Here is a 27677-nt window from a genome sequence, read left to right on the forward strand (position 1 = left end):
GCTCCAGACTCCCACCGTGTGACAGCCTGAATGACTGACTAACAGCCAATGATGGACGGACAGAGAGCGCCAGAGCAGAGGACGACTCAGACTCAAGTGAGGGGGAGTCGCACATCGTCTGAGTGTTTAATAGGAAAAACACACTCGCTCACCACACTCCTCCCTCCCTCTCGTGTTTTCCGTCCAGCGCCACAAATCTGTGGCTCGTCAGTGAACGAAACTCAAACCCGTGTTTAGTGGTTTTCATTAATCTGTCATGATGCCGACATTCGGGCTCTGTTTGTTGCTGTCGTCAGCAGCCGGTTAAACGGGAAGAGGTTTGTAATGTGAGTAAGAGGAAAGTGTGAGGGAGTTGGCTGCTGCGGCCTGTCGGCCTGCAGAGGTGTGCGCTGTGATTCTTCCTTTTAGTTTAAAATATCCAGTTCCAGAGCGACTGCAGCATTTACCTCAACACTTCACTGACCACTTCTTCACCATCTGTTTAACTGTTATAGGTCATAATTGCTCTTCTAACATTGTTTTAGTGTGCTACAATCAGTCTGCTGTGGTGAACTTACCACCTTTTTCTGCTTAAACTGTACCAACCAAATGCTGCATAGACTGCATAAAGATTCATCATCACTTTTTAAACGCACATTTGCCTTTTTTTACTCTCTGAAATTGTGCATTATATTATATAAAGTTTGTAACTCAACACTAAAATTATATTTATTATAAAGCACTGTTTGGCAAACAACTTATGTCTTTTTAACTAGACAAAAGTTGAATTACACTTAATCTCAGTTATCACTTGATTTGATTAGCAAATCTGTTTACAATGCCCCATTCACGTGGAACAATCTGCAGAAGCTGTTAAAATGAGATACTCTAATTATAGACATAGTGAATCCATGGGTTTTCTTTGAGTGATAAACTGTATCTGTTATACATTGCTGGTCATGATCACATTACTGTAATGTGGTTTGTTGATTTTAAATGTAATGCCATCAGGGCATCCATGTAAAAGAGAGTTCTCTCTCAATGGACTTCCCTGTTCAAATAAAATGTGGATTACAACTCCCTCTTTTATTTTGAAATTGTTTTCCTTGTATCAAGATATCTTTTCCTTCTTCATGCAGCTGTTTTGGTATTTGACTGGAGTGAACTGAATTGTCTTGTACTGTGTCCATCTGTCGATTAAGAGGTGGAGAATCAGCTGTAGTTGGATAAAAACATTGTAAAGTTTGTCCAACACATCTAAATTAGTCCTAGCGTCTTTAGAAATATCTTGCCAGTGGATAAAAAAGGGGACGAGTTTTGTGTTGACCGTCTCCTCTCCTCCATCTTTCTACAGTTATGACTTCAGGGTCAGACTCTGTGTCTGTTTTTCAGACTTGATGCAGCTGTCCCTGAACACACCTGGAGCATTTCAAACACTCTGATCTCAGGCTGTAAGGTTGTGGGTCTTTTTGTGCAAATGTCTGCAAGGTATTCTTCTAACCTCAGGTCAAGTCAGTAAATAGAGACTGATTATATATATATAATATTCATCTAATTCACTGAGATCAGACCTGTCATCAAATCCAGATGGATTTAGCAGAACAATAAACTATTAAACATAAAATGCTGCTTAATATTAAACAAAAATGATATATTGTCTTGAATGCCAGTCATGATACACTTACTGGGGCTTACATCACATGCTCCCCATAAATAGAAACTAACTCTGGGTGAAACACATCAATCCACTAAGGTGTAAGGGTACTGTATAGGGCTCTGACTGTGACTGATTGACTGAATGTTAATAAAGAGATTAATCGTTGTGAACAATGGGACAGGTGCAGCAACTTATTTTTTATGTCCATGAAATAGAAATTTGTTACATGTAGGCTACTTCAGACTTTTTAAGTCGCCTCAAATACATATATAGCTGGAGTTGTTTGTGCTCTTTCCATTTTCTGATGTTTCTAAAAGTTGCACTGAGTTGCACTGGGTTAGCAGGTTGGGAGGGGCGCAGAGTCTTGGCAGGGGTGTGTGGATGGCTAGGAGAAAAATAAGGAATGAAACTCAGCTGAACGTTTGTGTTGAACAGGGGAATTTAAACAATGAGAACTTACTGAGCTTTTATTTCAGTAAAACTGGATGTTTGTGGCTCAGTTTCACTCGTCTCTGTTGATGAAGTGTGCAGCAGGATGGAAGCTCCAACACGTTTCCTGCCTCTCACGTTAATGAGTTTGGGCAGCTTTCTTCTGATGTCGCAGAACAAACCAAGCTCTCCACAGTTTGCTTTAATGTCATGTTGTGTTTTCATCATGTGCGGTCAAGCCGGGTCCGTCTGCGTTATTTCATTACTTTCCTCTGAACACTCACAATAAGTGCTTATCGCTCCTCAGGCAGATTATTAGGCTCGGGTTCACATTACAGAGTTGTGTAAACAGCTTAATTACTCTGAAGCTTAATTCAGAGTTTTGAAAGGAACCGGGTTGTCGTCAGTAGTGAGACAGCTGATTGCATCCTGTGATGGACAGAGGGAAGGAGGGAGGGAGGGAGGAGACATGGTGGCCAGAGGCTTCCTTATAAACTAAAAGCCACTGCTTTGACCTCACCACAGTCAACACGTCCATCAAATGTCATGTGTCCTTGAGCACGACACTAAACTGCTGCTCAGCAGCTCGGCAGTGCAGCTCATTCAGAGGCCGAGGGCTGAAGTATGTTGTTTTTTTGTTTTCTCATATTTTCTGATCAGATTCAGAGCCAACCTTCAGCAAAACACTGAGGAGACCAGACACGCACCAGAACGTTCAGGTTCTGACCACCGCTTTGATCCAGGCTGAAACATCTCAGCACATTTGCGCTTCCCTCAGGCTGAACTATAAATTTGATCCTCTGACTTTTCATGCAGCACCATCCTCAGGTTGAAACATCAAACTCTCCCTTCCTTTGGTTTATGACTTAATACCTTTAGACGTACAGTATCTGCTGCTGCACCACACATCAACATTGCCACCAGGACCAACATGTAAACAAACGCTAGTAAACACACAGTAGCAGAACAAAGCTTTCATTTTTACTCCACCTACAGTGGCTCACATCACCAACCCCGGAATATAAAAACAACTCACTGGAATTTGTTGAGAAACATAAACATCATAAAGCCGCAACTCAGCTCATTAGTTTCTTTCTGCAGTCAAGGCATATCTTACTTTTTTTTAATAAACAAGCTTCATGTGACATCTTCTTAATCTTATTTGCAGTTTGCATGTGATTGGTTTTGATGTTTGTTTCTGATTCATGTGAAGCAATTTGTCATTTGTAACGACAAGTGATATGCAAATAAACTATCATTATTATTATTATTATTATTATTATTATTATTATTATTATTATTATTATTAATAATAATAATAATAATAATAAATTAGACAGTTTCAGTTTCAATATCAGCTTGTGAGGCACAGATCTGACCTGTGAGATGTTGTTTAAACTCAGTCCTGCATTAAACAACTAATCTGAAGAAATCCAGTCAATCCAGTTTTTGAGTATGAGGAGTTACTTCCTAGATGATTTCTACACTGATTCATTAGTTCACCCAAAATTGAAATTTCACTCATTATCTACTCACCCTCATGTCGACTAAGGGCTGGGAGAAGTTTCAGAGTTATCCGTGGCTTCTCTGAGTTACAGGGGGTCTTGGCATAGCAGTGCATGTCCATACTGTATAACGGTTGCAAATGGATACCAACTGTCTTCGTAACAAAAAGACATACCAAAAAACATCCAAATACCTCCATGCTGCTCGTATGCAATGTCCGTCTTGTGTTGAAGCCCCGAAATGCGAAATTGTCCTGAAAAAAATTAAATAAGTCTATATTTCAAGCTTGTTTTGTAGCGGAAGCTTCTCAAAGCTCCTCTTCCTGGTTTGTCAAATTTGGACGAACTGGGAAGAGGAGCTTCCGCTACAAACAAGCTCGAAAAATAGACTAATTAAATTTTTTTCGGACAATTTCGCATTTCGGGGCTTCAATACAAGACGGACATTACATACGAGCAGCATGGAGGTATTTGGATGTTTTTTGGTATGTCTTTTTGTTACGAAGACAGTTGGTATTCATTTGCAACCATTATATGGACATGCACTGCTATGCCGAGACCCCCTGTAATTCAGAGAAGCCACGGATAACTCTGAAACTTCTCCCAGCCCTTAGTCGACATGAGGGTGAGTAGATAATGAGTGAAATTTCAATTTTGGGTGAACTATCCCTTTAACCCTTGATCAGGAAATGACAGATCAATTAACAGTGTAAAAACAACAGGTTATAGTGTTTTGATTTGACTCAGTCATGATGACTCTGAAGACAGGGGACACAATGCTTGTAGCCAATCATATCAATTGGGTCGATCATCTGACAGCATGTTGGTTACTGGGCTGAACCTTACTGACAAGTTCCAGATGCCAGTGAGGTCAGAGTATTCTACATCTGACCAAAGCTGACTGATCACAGAAATCCAAACAAAATATTGATCAATATCCTGAGCACTTACATCGTTTGGAATGAGGAGCTCCTGAGATGTGGTTTGGGAATTGGCTTCCACCCCTCCAGAGAGAGAGAGAGAGAGAGAGAGAGAGAGAGAGAGAGGGGAGAGAGAATTACAGTTACACCTGAGGAGCACATAAAACATAACCCAATTTAAATAAAGAATTTGAAGATTTTCATCCTGTTAGCGACAGAAACTGTAAACAGCAGCAGCAGAAGTGATGACTATGAGCTCCAATTAGTGTCAAAAAGTTTCCAGGCTTGTGACGTAATTGATGAGTTTTCAGCTGGAAATCAGCTTGAGAAATAAACAGGTTGAAACTCCAGTCACTGAAAACTCATTGCTTCAAGTTCCAACTCTGTGTTTGTGACACTGAAGTTACAAGAACCAATTTTTAGCTCTTTTTTTTTTTTTTTTACACCTGAATCTGACTGGACATTGACAGACCAATCAGAGAGCCGAAACATCAGCCCTCTGATTGGATATACTTTGTTCCTCCTTCCTCACTTCTCTGGTCACAGTTAGCTAAACCAACACTGCTTCTAATACAGTGTGAGAATATCTACTGGAAAATGTGTGTGTGGTGTGGTGTGGTGTATGTGTGTGTGAAGTTGCGTTACCATAACTGATGAGTTTTATACCTGGGACATAATGGAATAATCAGCCATCCATATCCCCACATGATAATTTGCTCTTCTCTCGCTCTCTGCTGGCCACGTGCGGTTTGCATTTGTTTGAAAAATGATGTGACAAAGCGATCCTGTCTTTGTGTGTGTAGGTGTGTGTGTGTGTGTGTGTGTGTGTGTGTGTGTGTGTGTGTGTGTGTGTGTGTGTGTGTGTGTGTGAAAAGAAACACAATAACAAAACCTTCAGAACCTAAGTCACCTCCCTCGCTGTTTGTGTTTAAAGTGATGATGAAGAGCTGCTGCTGCTGCTGCTGGACCGTGTCTTTTAGTTTCCTGCATAAATTCATTCATCCAATGAAAACATTTAATGCAAGCACATCGTTTTAAATTTCACATGGGGCTTCTTGTGTTTAAGATACAGAGTGGCCCGTTCAACTTCATGAAAAAGAGCCAGACTCTTAGCGATTTCTATGATGAATTTAAGATTTGTTTCAGTGCGACTGTGTGTATCTGTGACCTCTGACTCACTGTTTCATCTGAGTATGTTGAATGACAGGGCTGGTACAGAGCTGCTGACAGGCTGTGTAAAGCATTCTTAGTTTTACTTTGATTATTAACATGACACAACTGCAGATATGAATCTATTATGTTTGATTTTTGTTTGTTTTGTTTCCTGAGTGAGTGAGTTTTAAGAACATGTGGATTAATCACGTCTCCAGCAGAGATAAATCTGGTATTTGTGTCATCTCTGTGATTTTATTAAAAAATACATGAATCAAATCACAATTATGACAAATATGAGCTCCGTGAGGGAGAAGAACATGCTTCATTTCTCTGTGACAGTAGCTCTGCTGACGTGTCCTTGAACAAGACACTGATCCCCTGTCATCTCTGGGGCTGCAGCCCTGAAGCCAACCGTGAACTCTGACCCCTCTGAAGAGGAGGGGGAGGTAACATGAGGAGACCATCGATGAGGCACCACAGATGGAGCTCTGCTGACAGATGAGCTAAATGTTGACTAACACATTTTGCTTTGTTAATTCTGAAAATAACGAAAAAAAACTGTCCCGACATCTCTCACTGCACTGATTGTTGATCAGTCTTTAAAAACAATGAAAACCAATCACACCTTTGGTTTTCACCTTGTAGTTAATTAGCAGAGCTCAGAGTAGCATGCAGCAAACTTTGACTGGAGAAGCTGCTCCATAGTCGCCGTGTGCGCCCAGCTGGATGCTGGGATTCAAACACACAGGGATTATAATGCAGAGCCGTAGGCTGCGGTCCTGATTATATAAGGTTTATTATCCAACGTGAACTTAAAACAGCTCGCACAGCACGAGAGGTCGACGTGACAGAGATGAAGTCAAAGTCGGGCCTGATAACGTTAATGTATTTCTACAAATACGTGTGAGTTCAATGATGAAACTCAGAGTAACGGCTTTCCTCTTAAGTAGGAATGAGGTGTTTGAATACATTTTTTTTGTTTTAAGTTTTTAAGTTTCTGTAGTTTTTACTGTCAAAGGACAAAAAAAGAAATAAATAAATGAAAAAAGAAAGACTGTGACAACAAAGTGACTTCAAAGTCAAAAGTGAACAGACTGAACACAGATCAGCTGCTGACAGCCTGACTCCACTGACACGCACACAAACACACATACACACATACACACACACACACACATCCCTGTTTAACTACATTCATGGGGACCCTGACATTTCCATGCATTACTGTACCTTCCCTTATTCTTACCAGAGTTTGAACTGTGCATATAACGTGTGTGCGTGCGTGTGAGTGTGTGTGTTTGTGTTTGTGTGTGTTTACCTACCAGGCAGAACCTGTGTGGCTGATTGGCTGATGGGGGCCAGGCCCTGCTGCTGCATTGACAACTGGTGGAGTTTCGCTAACTGAGAGAGGGAGAAGACCAGTGTGAATTAGTGACGCTAACGCTAATTAATCATCTGATAGAATCAAAACCATCATTAACACACTGCTCACAGAAATTAACTAAATCATAAAAGTGTGTTTCATTTTTACCTCTGAGTGTGGAATGCCGTAGTGGCTCTGTACTGCATATGTCTGGAGGAGAGAATAAAAAAAAAAGACATAGGTGTCAGTAAAGTCAAGGCTTACATGAAAAAAATGAGATTTCTGTATCCGTGCAACATGTTCCTGCACCCAAGGGCGTAATATCAACTGGGGGAGGAACTTCTCATAATCCTGTTTATGCAGCAACGCTCACAGTTTTAGCTTCCCTAAGATTAAGAATATTTTGTCGGCTGTCAAAATCACAAAGAGAAAAGGCAATATATACAAATTTAAAGTAAAATAGCCTGTTTTTGTAGTCAAGGCTGCACAGAGACGACAGTGGAGACAAAAAAAACAGCACCCAGGTAACGGCCTTAAGAGCTCAACTTCAACTTTAGAAATCTTGCGATTGTACAAACAGCAATGATGATGATGCAGGTGTTTCTATTGGGCACAAACCATCCATGTGAGTGTGTCGCATCCTGGTTCCTCACTTTTTTGGGTCGCCTGGAAACATTTCCCAGTTTGTGAGTATTCTCACGTGTGTTGAGCTCTCTGGGCCACCTCTTTAACCTTTTATTATTTTAACTACTTACATTGATATAATTATTTTAGTGCTTTTATTTTTAGCCCTTTTATTCATTTATTTTTTAATCTTTGTATTATTTATTCATATATGACGGCTGTTGCTGAAGTAAATAAGTAATTTTTCTTTATTTCGTTCAAGCACTTGTTGAAATGCATTTGTAAGGTGCTACATGTATAGTATAGTATAATATACTATCAATCAGATAAATCAGTCAAGCTTTATACTGTATATTATACAGTATAAAGCTTGACTGATTGATCGAAAAAGCTTATGCTCCTGTACTGGGCTGATGAGATATTAAGCTAGTGGAGAAAAACAAGACCTTCTGACCATGCCCACTTGGGAGACAGGAAGTGTTGACCATTTTGTGCCATTGCCTTAAATGTATTACCTTCTGTATTAAGAGTCTTTGTTTGAACATCTTGAGGTTAAAACTCCTGAAAAATACACAATTTCCAGTACTGTTGGTTTATGTTATCAGATTGCTTCACTGATTGTTTGAGCTTGTTCCATCATTTCATTTGTTTTCAATTTTTTTCTGTTCCTTGTGCCCCTCCTCCTCTTCTAAAACCAAACCCACTCTCCTGGCTGTACCTGCATCCCACGTCATAAGATTTTTAATATAGATACAGATGTTGTGATCACCCATAAAACCGTCTCAGCTTCATCTCTAGATGATAAGAATGACAGCTCATAACACAAAGCTCATAATACTATTTAAAAGACACAGTATAAAGCCTGTCAGTTAAAGTCTCTCCACTGCACATCTCACCTCTGCACGGAGCACGGAGGGAACCACCTTTTTTGTCATAATATCAGTAGGATTAATGTTCCGCTCTGCAGCACAGAGACAATAGAGAAGTTCCTAAAAACATTTTTGCTCCAACAACCGTCCTGGCTGAATCTCCCGTGACTTCTCTCCCTCTGTTGCCTCGTTACAGCGTCTATGTTTATCTCACCGAGATCACGATTCAGAGAGTTTTTAGAGGCCTTTCCAAATCCCAGACCCAACTTCAAAGAGAACAAACGCCTCCATAGGCAACGCATGGTTACAGGCTGAAGGGTTGTGAGTTTGTGTGTGTTAAAGTGTACAGGGACAAAGTTGGTGTGCCTGGGTACAGAGGACTTTGTATGGGAGAGAGATGTTTTGTGCGTTTGTGTGTCTCCCTGAGGTTCACCACACAGATTTCACAGTGTTATCCTTGACGCAGTCTGCATTGCCACTGCTGCTGAACTCTTGACTCCCGATGCTAACTCAGGGATGTGGAGAACAGGCTGTTTGCAGCAGCAAGAAATACAAAGAGATTAAAAAAGGAAAGAAAAACACAGGCGACTACAAGCTCAATCGACCTGGGTGTGCTTGCCCCCCTTGTTTCTCTAATATCTCTCGCCTTCATCTGCAGATACGCTGCTAAATATTTATGCACGGTGGTAAAGATGTTAGTCTCCATAACATGCCCAAGTCCAAATGGTCCATGCATGCAATAATTCAACTGAACAGCCTAATGCAGCATGAATCAGATGCCGCAGCCAGGAGGAGCCGCTGATGCACTTCTGCAGCTGCGTTTATTAAACGTCACGTCTAACCAAAGAGAAATCCACTGAGGTTTTCTCAGACTGTAAGCGCCTATTTTTTCAGACTCCTGCTGTGTTTGTGCTGAAATTTAGGAGAGGAGTTCAAACCTGTACGGAGCCGAGTCACACTTTGTCCTCTTTACCTCATGCCTAACAGGGGGGATGCAGCTGTGCAACAGTGATGCTTCTGTTACCTCAGCAATAAGAAATCCAGCTGGATTCACACATTTCTCTGTGAGAGTGGACTGAACACAACCAAATCCCCATGGCTGGGCATCACCTCACCTGACTGCCATTATAGAACTCAGATCACAAACAGTAGGTTAACGGTTGTTTGTTTTAACCCTCTGATATGACCCACAGATTGTCTGCTAGACGTAGTGCTCACAAGTCTGCTGTGGTGACTATAATAAATACATACAGACATCGATGTATCCGACCTCTGTCACCATGGTTACAATAATAAAAGCTTATTGCTCTGTTAGATTTAGGCTAAAAAACAGTGACTGCATCACAGCTGTGTAACAAGGCTGCATCAAATATGTGATGCTTTACCTTGGCAACAAAGGTTCCTACAGACAGATGTGTGGCCTGACGTATCCCAACATTCATAGCGTGCTGGTTATAAAATTAACGTGGCAGCAACAACACCGCAGGTAAGAAAGTGTTGGGTTTCAGCCCAGTTCAGCAGTAACAACTGTTCAAAGACCAGTGACCTTAAAGGTGTGTAATAATTGGCAAGGTTTATTGGCAAAATCTGAATATACTACCCATGGATATATTACAGTAGTATAAGTGTATAAACACAATATAAAATGAAATTCTTTTGGTTTCCGTAGCCTTACAGTGCGTTCACACCGGGCGCGAGTAAAATATTCACCTCGCTCTACTCACTCGAGTTTTCCCACTGTAATATTTGTTTTTACTCACGGCATTCGCACAAATATTTCACGTGAGTTCAATTTGCGTGTTCGCTTCATTCGCGTCGCGCCATTCACGTTTTTTTGTCCTCAGAGGCCTCCTGGGGAGGACTCCTCTTTGATCAGTGTTTCCCACACACACTTGGGCGAGAGCAAGATGCTACGTGTGATCAATTAATCTCCCCTCACGCTACCCATCCTGTTTGTTCAGCTAACATAGCACCGCAATTACCACAGCTCCTGCCATAATTACTACAACCAATAGGTGTCGCCTTGGAACAAAACCCAACTATAGATCATGATAACGCTGCTGGAGAGACAGAAATGTGATAAAGCTTCTGCGTACAAAGTTGTTAGGTACTGTAGTTACTCAAGTTGTTTCTCTTGACACATACAACCTAAATGAATTTTGTTTTGCTTATTATCTGCCGGTTGGTTTTTACCCTTTACTCTAACGCTCCATCATCACGACTCTTCAGTGTTGAGCAATGCCGTGCTGTCTCCTGAGAGTGGCCTTCCACTCTGCAGTAAGTCTGTGTAATGAGTAATGACAGAGTTTCCCCCTCTGAAGCCATAATCGCCTAAAATTTTAAACCTGCCTTGTCTTGCGGGTTCAGCCATGTTACAGCTGTTTGCTCCTCTGGATGTTATAATGGATCTTTTCGGCCTTCAGGACCGCCCGCTCTTCAGTATTAATGATGGCTGGTGGAGCTAAACAGCAAACACACTAATTACTCTTTTGAAACTCAAATGTTATTAATACACAAATTAATTAACAATGCAAGGTTCTCATGAATATGCATCAGTTCTTTAATATAGTAGGGATCAGGGATGAGGTGTTAAGTGTCATCTGAGCAATGAACACCAAGCTGGAATTCAATTATTTGTCAAAAGTTCTTTAAAGCTTCATATTTTCCTCTTCTCCTATGTTTTATATGAAGTGTTGATTCATGAAAAAAAAAAAAATATATATATATGTATAAACATCTCCTTCTCTAGATGTCAGCCAGTCAAAGACTGAGACTGACCCACTTAAAAATAGAGCAGATTTCAGGTAAAACACTCAAGGTGGGCGCAGCCTGGTAACTGCTTTGTTGTGACATCACAAAGTCACAGAAGTGCTGACGGCTGGTTTTAGGGCCCAGTCTCTGAATTCAGGTTGTATGCATTTCTCTGTGAACTGAAGCTTTGATATTTTCAGTGTTAATATGGAACCTAGAATATTTATAAAAGAGAATATTTAGAATATAAAAAATACCACCAAATTACCAATATCAGGATTTGTATATGGGGTAGGGAAGAGATGCAAATCTGCTATTTGAATCTATGTGTTTCTGTTGCAAACATCAGTAATTGGAGTTTAAAGTTAGACGTTTTGTGTCTGCATTGAATCATCTTCTACATTTACTCTCATCATCTGTAGTCAAATAACAAAGAGATAAATCTGATAGAATAGAAAAGAGGCTTTTAACAGGATGGGAAAAAAATAATAGTATTTTCTTTTAAACCAAAAGGTTGCCCAGGTCAAACTTTAACTGTTTTGCTGAAGCATGTCAGATGAAAACAAATGAGAGCTTCAGAAAAAAAACAGCCCATAATAGATTTTTGAGGCCATATTACTGGAAAATAAAGTTGTTCATTTCCTTGAATAAGAAAGCTATTGATAAAAGTATCTGAAAAGCTTCCATTAGCCTCTCAGTGTGGACTCATAATGGTTCAGCTGCTCAGTCTCCTTCTATTGTCAAGTTGCACAGCATGTTAGAATAAGTGTCAAGGTGAAAATGAGATGTGTGGAACATGAGCTAAGATTTTATCTGTAAAAAATACTGATGGAAAGATGTCAAGGATAAAACTCTGTAAATGTCTCAATACTGAACCGTCTACACCTGCATGTTTCACTTTCAGATAAATCTTCATATTAAACAATTATAATAGGCAGAGATTTCCTTAACTGGATCGAATGCACTGCATTTACAGTATATATTTGACCCATCATTTTCGACTTAGTTCCTCTCATTTCCAAGCTTGTTTTACATGTAAATAAATACATTTACTTAATACTCTGCAAACTTTCACTCATTCGCTTGTTTGTTTACTTCCTCACTGAGTCAGTGTGCTTAGTGTCTACTCGTGTTCAAATGCGTCATTGCAGCAAATTTCCATCCAATGGCATCAGTGAGAAATTCTCACTACTACAGTATAATCTTGAAATTATAAGATTAATGTTAAATCCCAGAAATGAGAGGAAACGACCGCTGATGAATCTGTCAACAGGGAGCAAATGAGTGATTTTACCAGAAATTCCATATAAACAGACCATGCCCTCTTTTCAGCCCCCGACTGTGGACTAAATAATGAATAAAAAACATTAATCACATCGCACAGACACTTAACTCTGCACTACTGTAACTCTCTTCATGTTGTTCACCCAAACCTCTTCACTCCATCTACTTCCTTTTCTTCTTTAATGAAAATTTGCTTTTCATTTGTACTTTGTCTGCTGAAACCACATCTGGCCTTAGTATGGATTTGCAACTGGAGCAAACGATGAAGTAACGTGACAGAAGGAAGAAAGACACCCTAAGGCTGAGGAAGACAGATCAATAATGGTTTCAACATGCCCATGACTCTAATTCTGGCCATTCTATCGCCACAAGGTTTCTTTACTGTGAAAGTTTCCATGAAGGTGTCGTCAGAAAAAGAAATGGGATTATTAAATTCCAAGAACTCAGAGATTAACTTCTTCACTGCACAGTGTCAGTGTTTGGAGGTCAAAGTTCACTTTATAGCGAGACTCGGGAACAATTATTATGTGTTATTATATGTTTTTAGTTGTGTTGGTGTGGAAGCAGATTATTACTGATACAACATTCATCTTCGTCATTTTTTTAAAAAGCGTGTTTTAAAACGAAATATTTGTGTACTTAGTACTTGTGAAAGAGATTAGCCACAAATGTTTGTGCTGTCTCCTTCTCCCTCCTGTCTCTTCTTCATTCTCTACCTGTCATGTTCTCTCTCCTCCTCCTCTCCCCCCATCAGTCCCGCAGAGCTTCCATTAGCTAGTGTTACTGTTGCTTTAACTGACACTCCCAAGGCCCTGAGACTGACAAATAGTGTCTCTCGTACACACATAGACCACTTAGCTATGTTGGGTCTTGAGCACACTGAGCTGTCAGTGCACTATGGTGTGTAATAGAGTAAAGTGATATTCTATTCCTCTTCAGTCTTTTAATCCAAATGTCCATCTGTCACAAGTCTGTCTGCACGTCTCTCTCTCTAGAGACGTGTCTCTCAGGACAAGCATCTGAACTTAAGTCACTCAGACGCAAGTGTCCATGTGAGGGTCCCAGGGTCATTGAACCTGTGGTGAGTCCCACTGTTCGCTCTGTAACTCAGGTTTAAACCAAAGTCATAGGTCTAAGTCGTCACTTCACCTTTTTAATTCAGTAATTGAAGTGAACACAACACAATTAAAGTAAATCAATGTTACAGTAAAATCAAGGAATGCAACACGTTCTCATGAGGGGGTTTAGATCGTAATATATTCATGAAATTTCAGACTTATCCTTGGATTTATTTGACGACGTTAGAGGAATTAAAATCAATGTCAGCAGCCGTCTAGTATTTTACAACCTCACGGGTTCTGATACATTAAATGCTGTCGGCTGTTTAGTGAACGGCTTGAGCTCAGGTCGGAGTAGTTACCAGAGAAGGGCTGAACTAAAACATCTCTAACCTTAACCAGGAACCAGGGAGACCGACAGGAGCTGTTAACTATTAATACTAATAATTTGATCATTCATTCATTCATCTTCTGTACTGCTCCTCACTAGGGTCACGTCACGGGGGAGCTGGAGCCTATCTCAGCTGACTTAGGGCGAGAGGCGGGGTACACCACGGACAGGTCACCAGTCTTTCGCAGGGCCAACACATACAGACAGACAACCATTCACACTCCCATTCACACCTACGGGCAATTTAGAGTCGCGGATGAACCTAACCTGCATGTATTTGGGAGGAAGCCAAAGTTAAGAGTACCTGCACCCGAACATGAAAACTCCACCCAGAAGGGCCCCAGTCGGCCCCTCTTGCTGTGAGGTGATAGTGCTAACCACTGCACCAACGTGTCGCCATAATAAGGTAAAGTAAAATGTACAGTGGCCCATGAAAGCTCAACACACTGCAGCTTAAAGAAACACATGCAAATAAGCAAAACAAATACATTCAGAGAATAACATCAATTAGACGATCACAACACAGCAGAAGTGTTTCAAACGGGACAATAAAATGATTAACCTGTTTGGGACACATGTGCATGGATGTATCATAATGCACATATACAATTAATAAAAAAAAGTTTATTTCCGATATATCTATGACACCTCTTTTTAAGGTGCAGTTGAGCTCTCAAGATTACTGTAAAAATACAATCCATGCAACTTTAGTTTAGAACTCGTGCTAAAATCCACAAGTAAATCAATTCAACATATTGTTTCGTAGAGATTAAAAACCAGTCATTCAGATAATATCAGGTCTGTTTGTCCTTTCCTCTCTACAGTCAGTGTGCCTCCGTGCCTTCAACCACACACCTGCCCAATTTAGCCTATCTCGCTAATATCAGCCATGAGTACCATCATGGACGAATCACAAATAAATACAGAGGACAAGAAAAAACAAATGTGCGATCAGGGTGAGAAAGTGACATTAATGGGCGACATCTGCATTTAGTTTGAGGCCGTCACACACCAACACCCTCTGATGACTCTGTACATGAAAAGTATTTTAATGTACATGGATTTTTTTTTTTTTTTTTTGCCCCGGGCTTGACTCTCAGTCTAAAATAGAATAAATGTGTAAGCAATGATTGCGGGTTCACTGCCTGGTTGAAGGACACTCAGCTAATGATGGTGACACGCTCTGCTGTAGGAAACAGACCTCACAATGTTCAGTCACGGGGAGTCTAATCTAAACACCCTGCCTTGGCCTTCACATGACAGCTATTTGTGAGGCAATGTTTGCACAGTACACGGTTCATTGCAGCAAAAATGAAATGAAAGGAGCGAAAGAGTAAATAATTTTATTTGCAGTGCAAAATGCATTGATTAATGCAAACCAATATGCTAATTTCTATGAGTATTGGGCGACTCAAAAATATAGATGGTGATGTCCAAGCACATAAAGCTGACAAAGGAAGATCAGACTATCAGGGAATCAGTATTTTTTTTTAAGCTGATATCTAATTTATCTTTTTTCTATGATACATTATGATACATATTTTTAGGAAGCACAGGAGTGGGTTTAACAGCAGATCCAAACTGTGATGTTCTGTCACTATCCAGAAAATGCACCATATGGTAACAGATAGACATAAAATCAGCTCAGGTGCAATCAAAAAACAAAAACAAAAAGATGTATTAAAAATAAACTCTTGATTGACTTATGCTGAAAAATCAACAACAATTGCATGACAGTATTGATATCCTCACTGCCAGCTTGTTAAAAAAAATGCATCAAAGGCCTGGGTGGTGGGCGGTAAACATCTGTTAGAGTGAAACCACACAGGTGGACGTGGGGGGGGGACACGAGGACACTGATCACTGAACAAAGCTGCATGGAGAGCGAAGTGCCCTCCTGCTGTGCTGACAGTCAGAGCTAACCAACCATGGGATGTCTGAAAGGACAGGAAGTTTCTGCAGCCACAGGAAGCAACACGATACCAGACTGTGAGAGAACAGATGCTGAGGTCAGACTCCTGAGCTGTGGTGGAGGGACGTGTTGCAACCAAGAAACCAACGACACAGTCTCCGAGGCAGTGTGTGACTCTGCCTCCTAACATTCGGCTAATGAGACCGAGATACCCTCACCCACCTGTCACTCACAGAAGCCACACCCGAAATTCGCCACAACTTTAGTCCTGGATGTAAACAGTAAAACATGTCTTATTCTGCTATAACATGTGAGTCCATGGGAACTGAATCAGGAAGTACTCAGAAATACATTGAGGTAGAGACCTTGTTTACAATGTAGCTGAGCAAAAGATAGATTAAAACATCCTTGACACAAAGAACACCAACGTTGAGCTTATACACAAATGTGTCAGGAAAGGAAAAAAGTGTTGACAATAATTTAAATATGAAAGTAAAGGTGTGCAGATCAGCTAAAACAGGATCATCTGGGAGTAAGATGTGATGATGTGCAGAACGTTTTAGATTATAATTCTACGTCAGTTGTTGCAGGAGCAAAATAAGACCTGATGAGTGATCCAATCACATGATGGTGCCTGATAAGAGCCCAGATTACAGGAAAACAGTGAAGAAATGTCAGGGGGTAAAGGACCAGCATGAGCTTTATAAATGAATAAAACCCAGTATCCTTCAGGCTGTACAAAGAGAGAGGGCCACCCAGCCTTGGCATACTGGTCACGGTGGCCTATAACTATCACCAGTGATAAATCTCAAGGCAGAACGGTGGATTGACTTCAGGGGCTTCAGTCACTGCTGAGGCGTGCATGTATAAAATGTCAGTATAATCTAACACTGAACTTCTGGATCTTCAGTGTCAGCGTTGCTTTTCAGGAAGCTGCTGCTTGGTCTTGACTAACATGGATACCTGTGTCTCTAGTCCGTCTGGGTGTTCATAAAGCACCAGTACAAGATCCACTTGGTGCTCTTTTTTGCCCCAATTCCTGTGCTGCCTGAAGACATTTTTAAACATGCTTGACGGTTTCTCCCTCTTGTACCTCAGATTGGTGCGCATTAAATTACCCTATGAATTGGCCATTTCATCTTCGCAGTCATAGTTGAAATTCTGAACAGCTGTTTTACAATCTCCTCCATGTTCATATGATCTACCAGGCTGATTTCAGACCAGTCGGAAAATAAACACAGTCAGTAATCCCCAACAGATGTGTTTCTGGTGTGTTGAGGTATTGGGTGTTTGACGGCTGATTTTTCAGCTTTAAACTAACCAGGCAGAATGAAACTGATACGACAGGAGGTGCTGCTGCCTTTGTTGATCTCTTTTGACTTATTTTGTTTCTCAGAACGTTTTTATCTCCCTGCCTTATCTTCCTACATAAGTATTTTTCTGTCAAGCCAGCATCCCTTCACTTTTCTTTTTTTCTTTACATCTCTTTATTTTCATTCTTTCCTTCATGGCCATGATCTCCACTCAGCCTTTCCACATAACTGCATTTTGTAGCTTTTTTCATGTGAAAAAGAAGAGGTGTCTTATTTATTGACCTTCTTGGTGCAGAGATGTTCATCTGGGATCCTTGACCACTCTGATCAGCCATGTGTGAATTTACAGTGACATTGTATTAACGAATGTGATTGAACTTGGGTCCTGTGGTTTTGTCCCTGGCTTGATGGAGGTTGTTGTTTATCTGGTTTTAGAAGAAATCTCTTCATATCATACATAGAGCTGCACAGCTAAATATCCAGACAAGATGTTAAGAGTCGACACATGAACCTGTCACATCGTTTTGTATCACCAGGCAGTTTTTCCTTTATAAATGAGGCCTTTAAATACCTTCATTTATCACCTGTGATTTAAAAGAGTTGCTGTCACATGTTCTACACGGTACTCTCACTGAGGTGGTACGTGAAGTTCAACAATTCTCAATTACAACACTGCTGTTCTGCATTAACCAGAAATAATCATTGCAACATGTGACTGCAACAGTTCCCTCTTGCACGATCACGGCACTCCACTCTGTCAAACCCTGAAATAGGAAATGTGATACCCAGAAAACTTCTTCTGACTTTTTCCTCCATAATGCAGCTACCACCCCTTATGATTAGTTTTGTATCTCTTAAATCTTTTAATCTATGTACATTTTTTTTGTATACATTATCCTAATGAATGTGCGTGTGTTTTTTGTTCTCTAACTCTACTGTCACAAGTAGCCATCAACCTCATTGCACTTGTGTTATAACAATAATGGCATTGAGATTCATGTTTGTATTTTTACAAGCAATCGTGTAGTTAACATTTATGATAAAACATAAAGAAGATAATTTTTTCAGCATTATTGCTTTTACTTTTGAAGTATATTTTAATGCCAAATTTTTGTATTACTGTGTTCTTTTCTTATCTTTGACATCCAAACACAGAATAGGTAGTCTAAGTGGTTTCCCATCTTTTAAGCATCAAAACAATTTGTTGGCAGGTCAAAAAGTTAAGAGCACATATGAGATGACCTTTAACCCCTCAACCCTTGCCCCCAGGCGGCCATACTCACTTGCTGCAGGTCCACTCCTCCCTGTGCCACTGAGAACAGGGGGTGAGAGCCAAAGTCCGATGCCTCGAATACCTTCAGACGGCACAAAGAGACACAAGCACAGTCAGCACAGGAGTTAAGAGCTGCACTCATCACAATCAAACAACCAAGAAGCCAGTAAACCAAGTCATTCACAGATCCCTGCCACAGTTCATGAGGGTGGAGCTGACATTGGTGTTTGTGATCATTACTATAAAACTGTTATAAACCCTAAATGACTTGGTTTGGGTTACACTTCTGTCAACAATATGTTTAGTCAGGGAATGAACTGTGAAATTATTGTTGTTCATTGGCAGTGCAGTGATAAGATCATACAGTACTTAGATTAAAAAAGGAAGTCAAAGTGCAGCAAGGAGACCAATGAATAAGTTGACCAATTTAGGAACTTGGCCTTACAACAGAAGTGATTAACTTGCATTGTTTGACCCACAAAACAAAAATAACGTTAAGTGTTCTGCAAATTAAGTTTGTGTTTACTTTTTCTAAACAGTAGCTCCACACAACACTGTTGGACTGCCAGTGTGTCAGTTCTACACTGGAGCCATTTTGAACGATACGTTTATTGTGTAACAGTAACATGTTAGGCCTCAAATGTGTTTGAACCATATTTTTAGGGATCAGTACAAAAGAATGTGTGAATGTGAATGTGTGAACATGAGGAACCAACGCAGATCTGTTTCCATCCTTGAGCTACTGTTCCGTATTTTTCTCTCCTTTCAACACCGTTGACCCGAGTTACATTCAGTGAGCACCACATCACATTCACACATCATATCAGAAATGGGCCAAGGTGGTTTATTAACCCGCTGCACCACTTTGAACCTCACTCTATTACAAACTGGAAACTAATGTGAAGATGTAGGAGCAGGAGAAATGTGCTCAGTTCTCCTGTTTCTTGTTAAAACTTCCTTTGCACTTGGTCCTGACGTGACACCTCTGACTCCTACTGTTGGTTGAGATCATAAAACATTGACCATGGCAAATCTGAGTCGATTCACTCACCAAGGTTTCTAACTTAATCTTTAGACTTTAAAGAGCTGAAACTTTGCAACGTGCCATGAAGTTAAATGTGTACCTATTCTACTGAATCCTCTCTGGTGTCGTATTGATTTGCCTTTTTCAGATGTGGAGATGTGAGGCTGGTTTTTAAGTCTTTTTGCTGCTGAGGCGCAATTTGAACTTGTTCTCAATATTTGGGACATGTTTATTCCACAGTTGACTGTAGTGACACCTATGGGCCTCATAGCATTCATCCACAAACAGCCAAATGCCCCCAGACAACAACGCCTAGAGACATCCAACCACGAGCGAGTAAACCTCCAAACAATATCTGTTACAGTTCAATGATGTGTGACCAAGTACAGACAGATCTCAGTTGTGCCACTCTCACAGGGAAAATCATCCATAGCTCACACTGACCAAATGACAACCTGCACCGCTGCGCTAAGCTTCAATGCACCGCTGAATGCACACAGCAAGATTTCTTCAACCAATTAAGCATCCGGGTTTCCATCTCTAGTAACTCCTCAGAGCTCAAGGTGCTTTGAAAAACCTAGAGGGAAAAATCGTTAACGATGAAGGATTTTTTTCTTTTTTCTTTTTTAACTTTTGTGATATTTGAGTACAGAAAGGGCTAATTAGGGCTCTAACAGTCAGTATATCTGGATTGCTCAAATTCAACCTCAATTTAATTGTCTCGCAGCGCTTTACAAGATCAGGGGAAGATGTACGAGAGAAAGACAAAAAAAAAATGAATCAAGTTAATTTTCTTCATCCCTGTTGATATAAATCAACCTGATATTAATTAACTCCTTATTTCCCATGAGCTAAAAAAGGCAGGAGATTCAGAATTGGCTCTGTCAGGCTTTGTGATAATGCAATCATGTCTGCAAAACCAAAATACTCAAGGTGATGTTTCACAGGTGTACAGTATGTTTGCTGATTTCATCATCTTAGTTTACAATGTAAGTATCTACAGTAAACACAAGGAAGAGCTGGAGCTGATGGGAATGTTTCAGTATGTAGTCAAAAACCAATGTTGTTAAATGTTGACCTGACCACCAAAGTTATTGCACTTCATCCGGATATATCATCTTGATGTAAAAAAAAAAAAAAAAAAGAAAAAAGAAAGAAAGAAAAAGATCATTCATGACTATAATGTCAACTACACGGGGGCCTTGGAGAAAAGGGCTAAACACCACCAATGTCCACCAAAGTATATGTGTATTGTAATTTGTTGTTGTTAAAATGGATTTTTATAAAACTTGTATAACGTACAAGACTAGACAAAAAAGGACATTTAAGAATCGGTATGAAAGTCAATCAATAGTTGACTGGCTTATGTGACCTATTGACAATACATTGTAGCCTATACTGTATATTTCTAATTATCTGATTCAGAATCTGTTCTTTTGTCATCATTGTTTACATCATAATATATCGTATTATATTGATGTAGAGAAAAGCAGAGAGTCTGAAAGGTTTCCTTGTGCCTATTTGATCTTGAAAGATGTGTGGTAATCATTTTGTACAACAACATTTGGCGCACAAAATAATTGGCATTGTAAATTGATGTAAATAAAGATAACCTTGATTTTCTTTTTACATTCTCTGACTACAATTCTCAAGTTACTAGTTCCTAAAAACTACCAATTGGTAATAAATGAAGTCACTGCTGTAATTAGCTTCTGCTCAGAATGTCACAGTATGATACTGTAATCAACAGAATTAATGTGGGTATAGTGATAGACCGTGGCAGCAGCCTCAGGTTGGATCCTGGTAGAGCAACATCAGTCGTTTTCATGTTTGTTTATGATTTTTCCTCAGTTTATTCACTGTAGAAATGTGTGTGTAGAAGTAGGAAACTACATGAAGATAGAAAAACAATCAGGCACATCAGTCCTGAGAGCGTTTCCATGGCAACACTTGCTAACATCCATCTTACAGCAGCTATAGCATTTCAAGTATTTACTTTAAGGATAACACTATTGATATTCAACAGTCTGCTCATTGTGCAGACTCACTGCACGGCAACAGAGTGATGCTCATGTTCCTCTACGTCTCCATGAACAACATCCCACGGCTGGAAACACTCAATACACTAACAACCAAATTTGGATTAATCCGCATCTGAAAATAGTCCAACAGATGCACCATTTCCTCCTGTTAGTCAAAAAACTACAGTGATCAACTGTTTGAAGAAATTACTGAGATTTATTTAAGAATTAAAACTTTCTATTTGTGTCCTGTGTTTACAGATTTATGTCTTGGGTGAAAAATTAAAAGCAGGATTAGATCGGAGAGCCAAAGGCAGAGGAAGGAAGTCAGAAGGCATTAAGGATTAACATGTTGTTGGCTTTGACTTTTTATATTATTTCTGATTGTAATAACAAGAAATAAAGTATTGGCAGAGTTATCATTTAGGCTACTGTTAATGAGAAACGGAGGAAACAAATAAAAAGCAAATGGTGAATGTTTTTGTGTGAGATAGAACTGCAGAATGTAATTTTTCTTAGTTTTTAATTTAAGACAATAAACTGACTCTAGATATAATCTTCTCCAAATCTAATTTATAAGCTTTTAAAGAAACTCAACTTTTATAGGACATTTGACTCTACAAAACACATCTTTAACATTTATTAAATCCTGAGGTTTCTTCTTTAAACTTTCTTTGGGGAAATTCAAAGGTTTAAGACTCATCCTACGTGAAACTGAAAGTCTGATTCAGATCATTTTGCACTTATACTGACACTGTGATAAATCCATATTAATCCTTTTGTGTAAACAGCTCTATGCTGAGACGCAGGTGCTAAATGGTGCGCATTCATGCTGGAGAAGATTGTCATATTATATCGTGTGAACACACACGCACATGTTTAAAAGACACACACAAGATGACATTTCTTCTCCAGCATCTATACACACATCTGATGAATAGTCATGATTAGTAATGAATAAACATGAAAAAGCCTCGTTTGTATCCTGCTGGATGGGCGGTGACAGGAGCTGCCACTCACCATGCATGACCCATCATAGAAGTGTGTGTTGTTGTTGTGTGTGCGTGTGTGTGTGTGTGAATAAAGCCAAAGCATCCAAGTGGTCATTCCCTCTCTCTCTCTCTCTCTCTCTCTCTCTCTCTCTCTCTCTCTCTCTCTCTCTCTCTCTCTCTCTCTCTCTCTCTCTCTCTCTCTCTCTCTCTCTCTCTCTCTAACATTCAAATTGCAAACTAAAGCAAATTTCTGACACTAAATTATGTACTGGCTCATTCATCCATCCATTCCTCCATCTCCTCCTCAGTCCTCCTCTACATCCATCCATCATTTCTCCTTCCCTCCATACACCCACACCTATCTGACCCATTAATCCATCCACCCATGCCTTTCTCCCCACCTTCCCTTCCTCTCCTCCCCTCGTGCTTCCTTCTGTCATCCCTCCTTCCTCTCTTTGTCTACAAATCAGATTTTACACGCCTCCATTCATCTTTCCCTTTATTCATCCAATTAACTATCACACTCTCCTACAATCCTCTTCTCTACCTTTCTTCTATCATCACTCGGCTCCCTATGAGTCAGTAAACTCCATCCATCATTTCTCTGCGCTCTTGTAGCTGATTTAACTTGTTTCCCCCCGTGTTGTTAGGTCTTATCTGGCACTCCTGATGACGCCATATGATTTCCTACTCTGATCGCAGGTCAGCTGTGATCATTGTGCAGACTCTTACCTGGTTTCCTGCCAGCAGCACAGTTCCCGGGGTCGGGCTTGGTCTGTACGGGATGGTCGCTCCCTTTGGCGGCGACTGCACAGACATAGGAGGATTGAAAAGAGAAAAGGAAACAGGGGAAAGTGAGAGATGAGGAATCAGGGCCCACATCCATTAAAAGAGTTAGTTTGTGTGTTACAGTATAAACTCTCTTGACTTAAGTTAGGAAATTACTCCTCTCTCGTTCATCACCTCATGAATATAATGTGCTCAACTGAGGGGAAATTAATTCTAAATCTATGTTTTTTATTGTGAACAGGTAAAATCTGACTCAGTTTCAAATTATATCAGAACTGTCATATTTCACATTGTTATGACGTATTACTCAACACAGAAATAAGTCTCTCCCAGCTTTTTTTTTTTTTTTTCCATCAGGAAATTTTCACTTCACATTATTTCACATTTTTACATCAGCTATCAGATCGTCCTTGTTTTGATGTGAGAACTCTTTGGTTTTATGTCTACTGTCTCTGTCTCTGTTCACACTGATAAACCTCATTACGGCATGTATCACCTAGAAGACACATGAAGAGGAAGCTGTGATCTCACTGGGTTTTTACTATAATGAGATGCTATTACTGTATGAACACATAACTGATGCCATAACTATCATAAAACGATGTGGTAAATGGGTTAATAAAGTGCAGTTGGGTCAAATAATTAATTTTGTGTGAGGCCAAGGACACATATCCTGGAGGTGCACAAAGATGAGGTTAAAATTGCGTAAATGTTTTTAAAATATGTTGGAATATGAGGTTCCAAGTTCTTGTCCTGTGAAGAGAAAAGTTCACCCCGCAGCAAGTGAAAGAAAAACTATATATAGGCTATAATATAAATGCTCCAAATCAGGAACAAAAGTTGACGCATGTTTTGACAATCAGATAGATAATAGAGATACCTAATAGAGAACTGGATGACTAAATTAATTCCAAATTAAAATACTATGAATATTGAAATATCTCCAGACAATTATATTTCATTCGAATTTAATTGTGAACAGATTTCCCTGTTGAGTTCTTGAAGTGCTCATCTGTTTGTGTCCTTGTGAAAAATTAAGCATGAAAAGAAAACCTTCTTAATTTAACTTTCATATTAGATCATTGGTTAATGTGTGATTAAAGGTATTTTTGCATGTATAATCTTTTTTTCAGAATTATCTGTCATCACACATAAAACCTACATGAGAAAAAGTGCTATTTTCTTTATTCTCTACATTGCTGCTTTGTGTAATCCTTAAAAAACTGTCAGAAAACTGCAACACATCATCCTAATTTCTATTTTATGGCTGTTGAGTGTTGTAAAATGGCCACGTCTCAGTCTTTCCCCTGAAGGAAAAGTCAGTGTAGAAGCTTCAAAAATGATGCTCAGCTCCTCCTCCTCCTCCTCTCTGGCGCAAATGTTTTTCAGTCCTGGTTGAACTTTTAGCTCGATGCCTTGCAGCGATTCTGGGACTCTTGATAAGTACGTGCTTAGAACTATTATTATGAATGTGCAGAAATTCATCCTGAAGGAGCAGAAACGGTAAAATTACACTGATACATCACTTTGCTGACAAAATGAGGAAACATTTTTTATCTGCCCAATCTGATTTGGCCAATCAGTGTTGTTATCTCTATAATATGACAGATCTGATGTGGGCTGCATGCATATTTATGGAAAGACAGAACATACAGAACATGTTTTTTCATTGCATAAAACAATGACCATCAGCACTAGAACTAGTGTTAAAAGTGGCATTAGTTGTGTTTATTTTGACTATAAAGACTCATTATCCCACAATCTAATTGTTTCCTTTGCAGCTTTTTCACCCTGCCAACAGAGGGAATTCTGGGAAACGGTTTTCCCTGCAACCGAATGGCAGAACCAACTGTAAAATTATAAATTTTGCAAACAGGAGCAGAAATAACAAGAACAGAAATAGTTGTATTGCTATGGTGCAGGTTACATTTCTCCCCTGGAAGCTGTTGATTAACAAACAAGAAGGATGTCTCAGACGTGTTAGAAGATCGGTTCACCAGCAGCTGATAAAAACATTGTTCAGGCCCAGCTCTAATGGCTGTCTCCATGCTGTCACCAAAAGCTCAGTATTTCTGAGTCTCTGTCTTCTATTTCTCTTTCTCTTTTGTGTCACATCTCACCTCATACTGACACACCCTGTATCTGCTCTAAAAATAGCCCACAGCCTGATGTGACTGATGTTGTCGTCAAGTGTCAACTGATGTCATTTGTTGGGGGGGAGCTTAAATAAAAGAGACATCCAATAAGCAGCAGCAGGAGCAGGATGCTTTTATGAGCAACTCTTGTTTACAGCTGGATGGTTGTGTTTGTCTGAATTGCTAATGTGGTTGAAACGAGGGAAGTCGTTACTTCCCGTGCTGTAGTCTGAGTGGTTTTTATTACCCCCGAGCTCCACCTGACGTCACATTCTTCACACTGGGAGCTGTAACTGAGTTTGCGTTGCATGATCTAAAGCAACAAGTTAACACTCGAGCTGCAAGTTACACTCACCTTTTGAATAAATGTTTGATTGTGACTGTTTGTGTTTGTTCAGGTTCATTATTGTACAATCAAATATTTTACTCATTAGGACGTCCTCCACCCATCATCACATCCACCAGCGTCAGGACGCGGGGGAAAGATTCCTCTAACTGGAGTTAAAACCTATGGATCATTTTCAATGCAATCCATTGTAAGAATCAAGGTGTGTTTTCCTCTGTCCACAATGAATTGCACTTAAATCATATTTTAATTGCCTCCTGTTCCTTTTATTAGTCTCTACGAGTTACAATACACCCCTTAGCAACTATTAAATTTTCTGTTGTGTTGTAAGGAAAATAAACTGAATTAAAAAGTGACCGAACTGTCTGTCTGTGTCAGGAACATATTTGGACAATTTGGCTATTTTAAAGTTGATACTTGGGGTTAAGTTGATTTAGGTTTAAATTTAACTTTATTTCATCATGCTATTGCAAGAGATATATAAAACATCATTGGTTGTCCATGCTCTCAAAGCATCAGAAATGCACTAAAACAAAAATAATAGAGTATCACATGTAAAATCTCAAATATAAATAATAATATATGAACTGTGTGTGGGTCATGTTTGGACACTGCTCTGAGAGAAGGTGTCAATAAATGAATAAACTCTCCCTCCTTTTAAGCTCCTTCAGCAGGAGACGCTTGGGTTTTTATCAAACAATGTACTGACAGAAAGTTAAATTTGGGATGCCGCAACGGCTCACGGTGCATGGAAAGCAGGACCTTGCAGTAAAATACATCTTTCATTCATTTATCTTGATCTGGGGGTCAGGCTGTATCCTATCCCAGCATGCACTGGGTGGAAGGCAGGGAGACAACAGTGTGTCGGAGGGCATAAGTAGATCAAAAGGCTTCTTACTTCAGATCAAACAGAAAATGTGAATGGAGGGATGGAACTTCACGTCGGCAGAGTAAACTCTTTGATTGCACCAGCACTTGAAAGTGAATGAGTTTAGCTAAGGTCAGCGTTTTTTATTATTTCTTTTCCTTCTCTCACTTCTCCCTCCCTCATCCCAGATTAAGGTGCCTGGCATACCAATGAGCAGCAGGAGACTTTGATTCCACTGTTTCTGCCTCTAATCTCCAAGACGAAGCTCTTCTTAATGACTGCTGCTGCTGATTAATTATAATACAATCATGAATTATAGATTTCAGTGTTTCCATTCAGAAGATTATAGGAGAGGTGGACGGGAGCTCGTAAAAAGCACTTTAGTGTGGTGTTAATTGGGAGCAGACAGGTAGATACAATCACTGAGGTCAGTCGACTTTTCTCCATTTTAAAATTAGCATCAGGTTAAATAAGAGAAACAGCTTTACATTTTGTTTGTTATGAATGCGATTATGAAAAGTCATTCTTAATCCATAGACTGAGGCCACATCCACACATTATAATATCAAAATGAGCAGCATGTAGACAAGCACAGCTAAAAACTCACAAACACTGAGCATGTGCGAGCCAGTGCACGCAAAAATAGTTTGAATGAGGAACAGCTGCAGAGTTTAATATAGAATTGAATTAGATGATATGTGCAGCAAAGAAAACAAGGTCAGTGATAATTATCAATCAAAATAATTCATTTTGTTATTTGGTGTTTATTTCACCACTGGTGGAAGAGAGGAATCCTTTCCAAAAGGCTTGATATTCACTGATCTCTCTGATTTTGGCAGAACTGTACGTATGGAGGAAGAAAGATGGCAAAAGAGACAGATTTAAAAAACAAAAATGTCGATGTGTGGATGTAGCCTGAGGTAAATGTTTTATCTGTGAGTTCTTATAAGTTTCTATTGTTTCTATTTAATTGTTGCATTCCAGGACCTCATTGCTGACTTTCATTCACTTTCATGTAC

General features: G+C 39.7%; 1 protein-coding gene across 1 annotated transcript in view; it reads right to left on the bottom strand.

Moving 5' to 3' along the window:
• The window catches only part of pcbp4 (poly(rC) binding protein 4), a gene marked incomplete at its 3' end in the record, with an annotated part of 67533 nt that overhangs the window by 13670 nt on the left and 26186 nt on the right, over positions 1–27677 (bottom strand). Inside the window, exons 7-11 of the mRNA XM_083971635.1 lie at positions 23253–23327; positions 18494–18565; positions 7177–7218; positions 6968–7046; positions 4522–4574 (exon numbers count right to left, since the gene is read on the bottom strand). Of these exons, the coding sequence (XP_083827761.1) occupies positions 4522–4574; positions 6968–7046; positions 7177–7218; positions 18494–18565; positions 23253–23327 (321 nt within the window). The remainder of the gene's footprint in view (positions 1–4521; positions 4575–6967; positions 7047–7176; positions 7219–18493; positions 18566–23252; positions 23328–27677) is intronic.

This window comes from Trachurus trachurus (genome assembly GCF_905171665.1).
Source record: "Trachurus trachurus genome assembly, chromosome: 5".
Taxonomy (NCBI): Eukaryota; Metazoa; Chordata; class Actinopteri; order Carangiformes; family Carangidae; genus Trachurus; species Trachurus trachurus.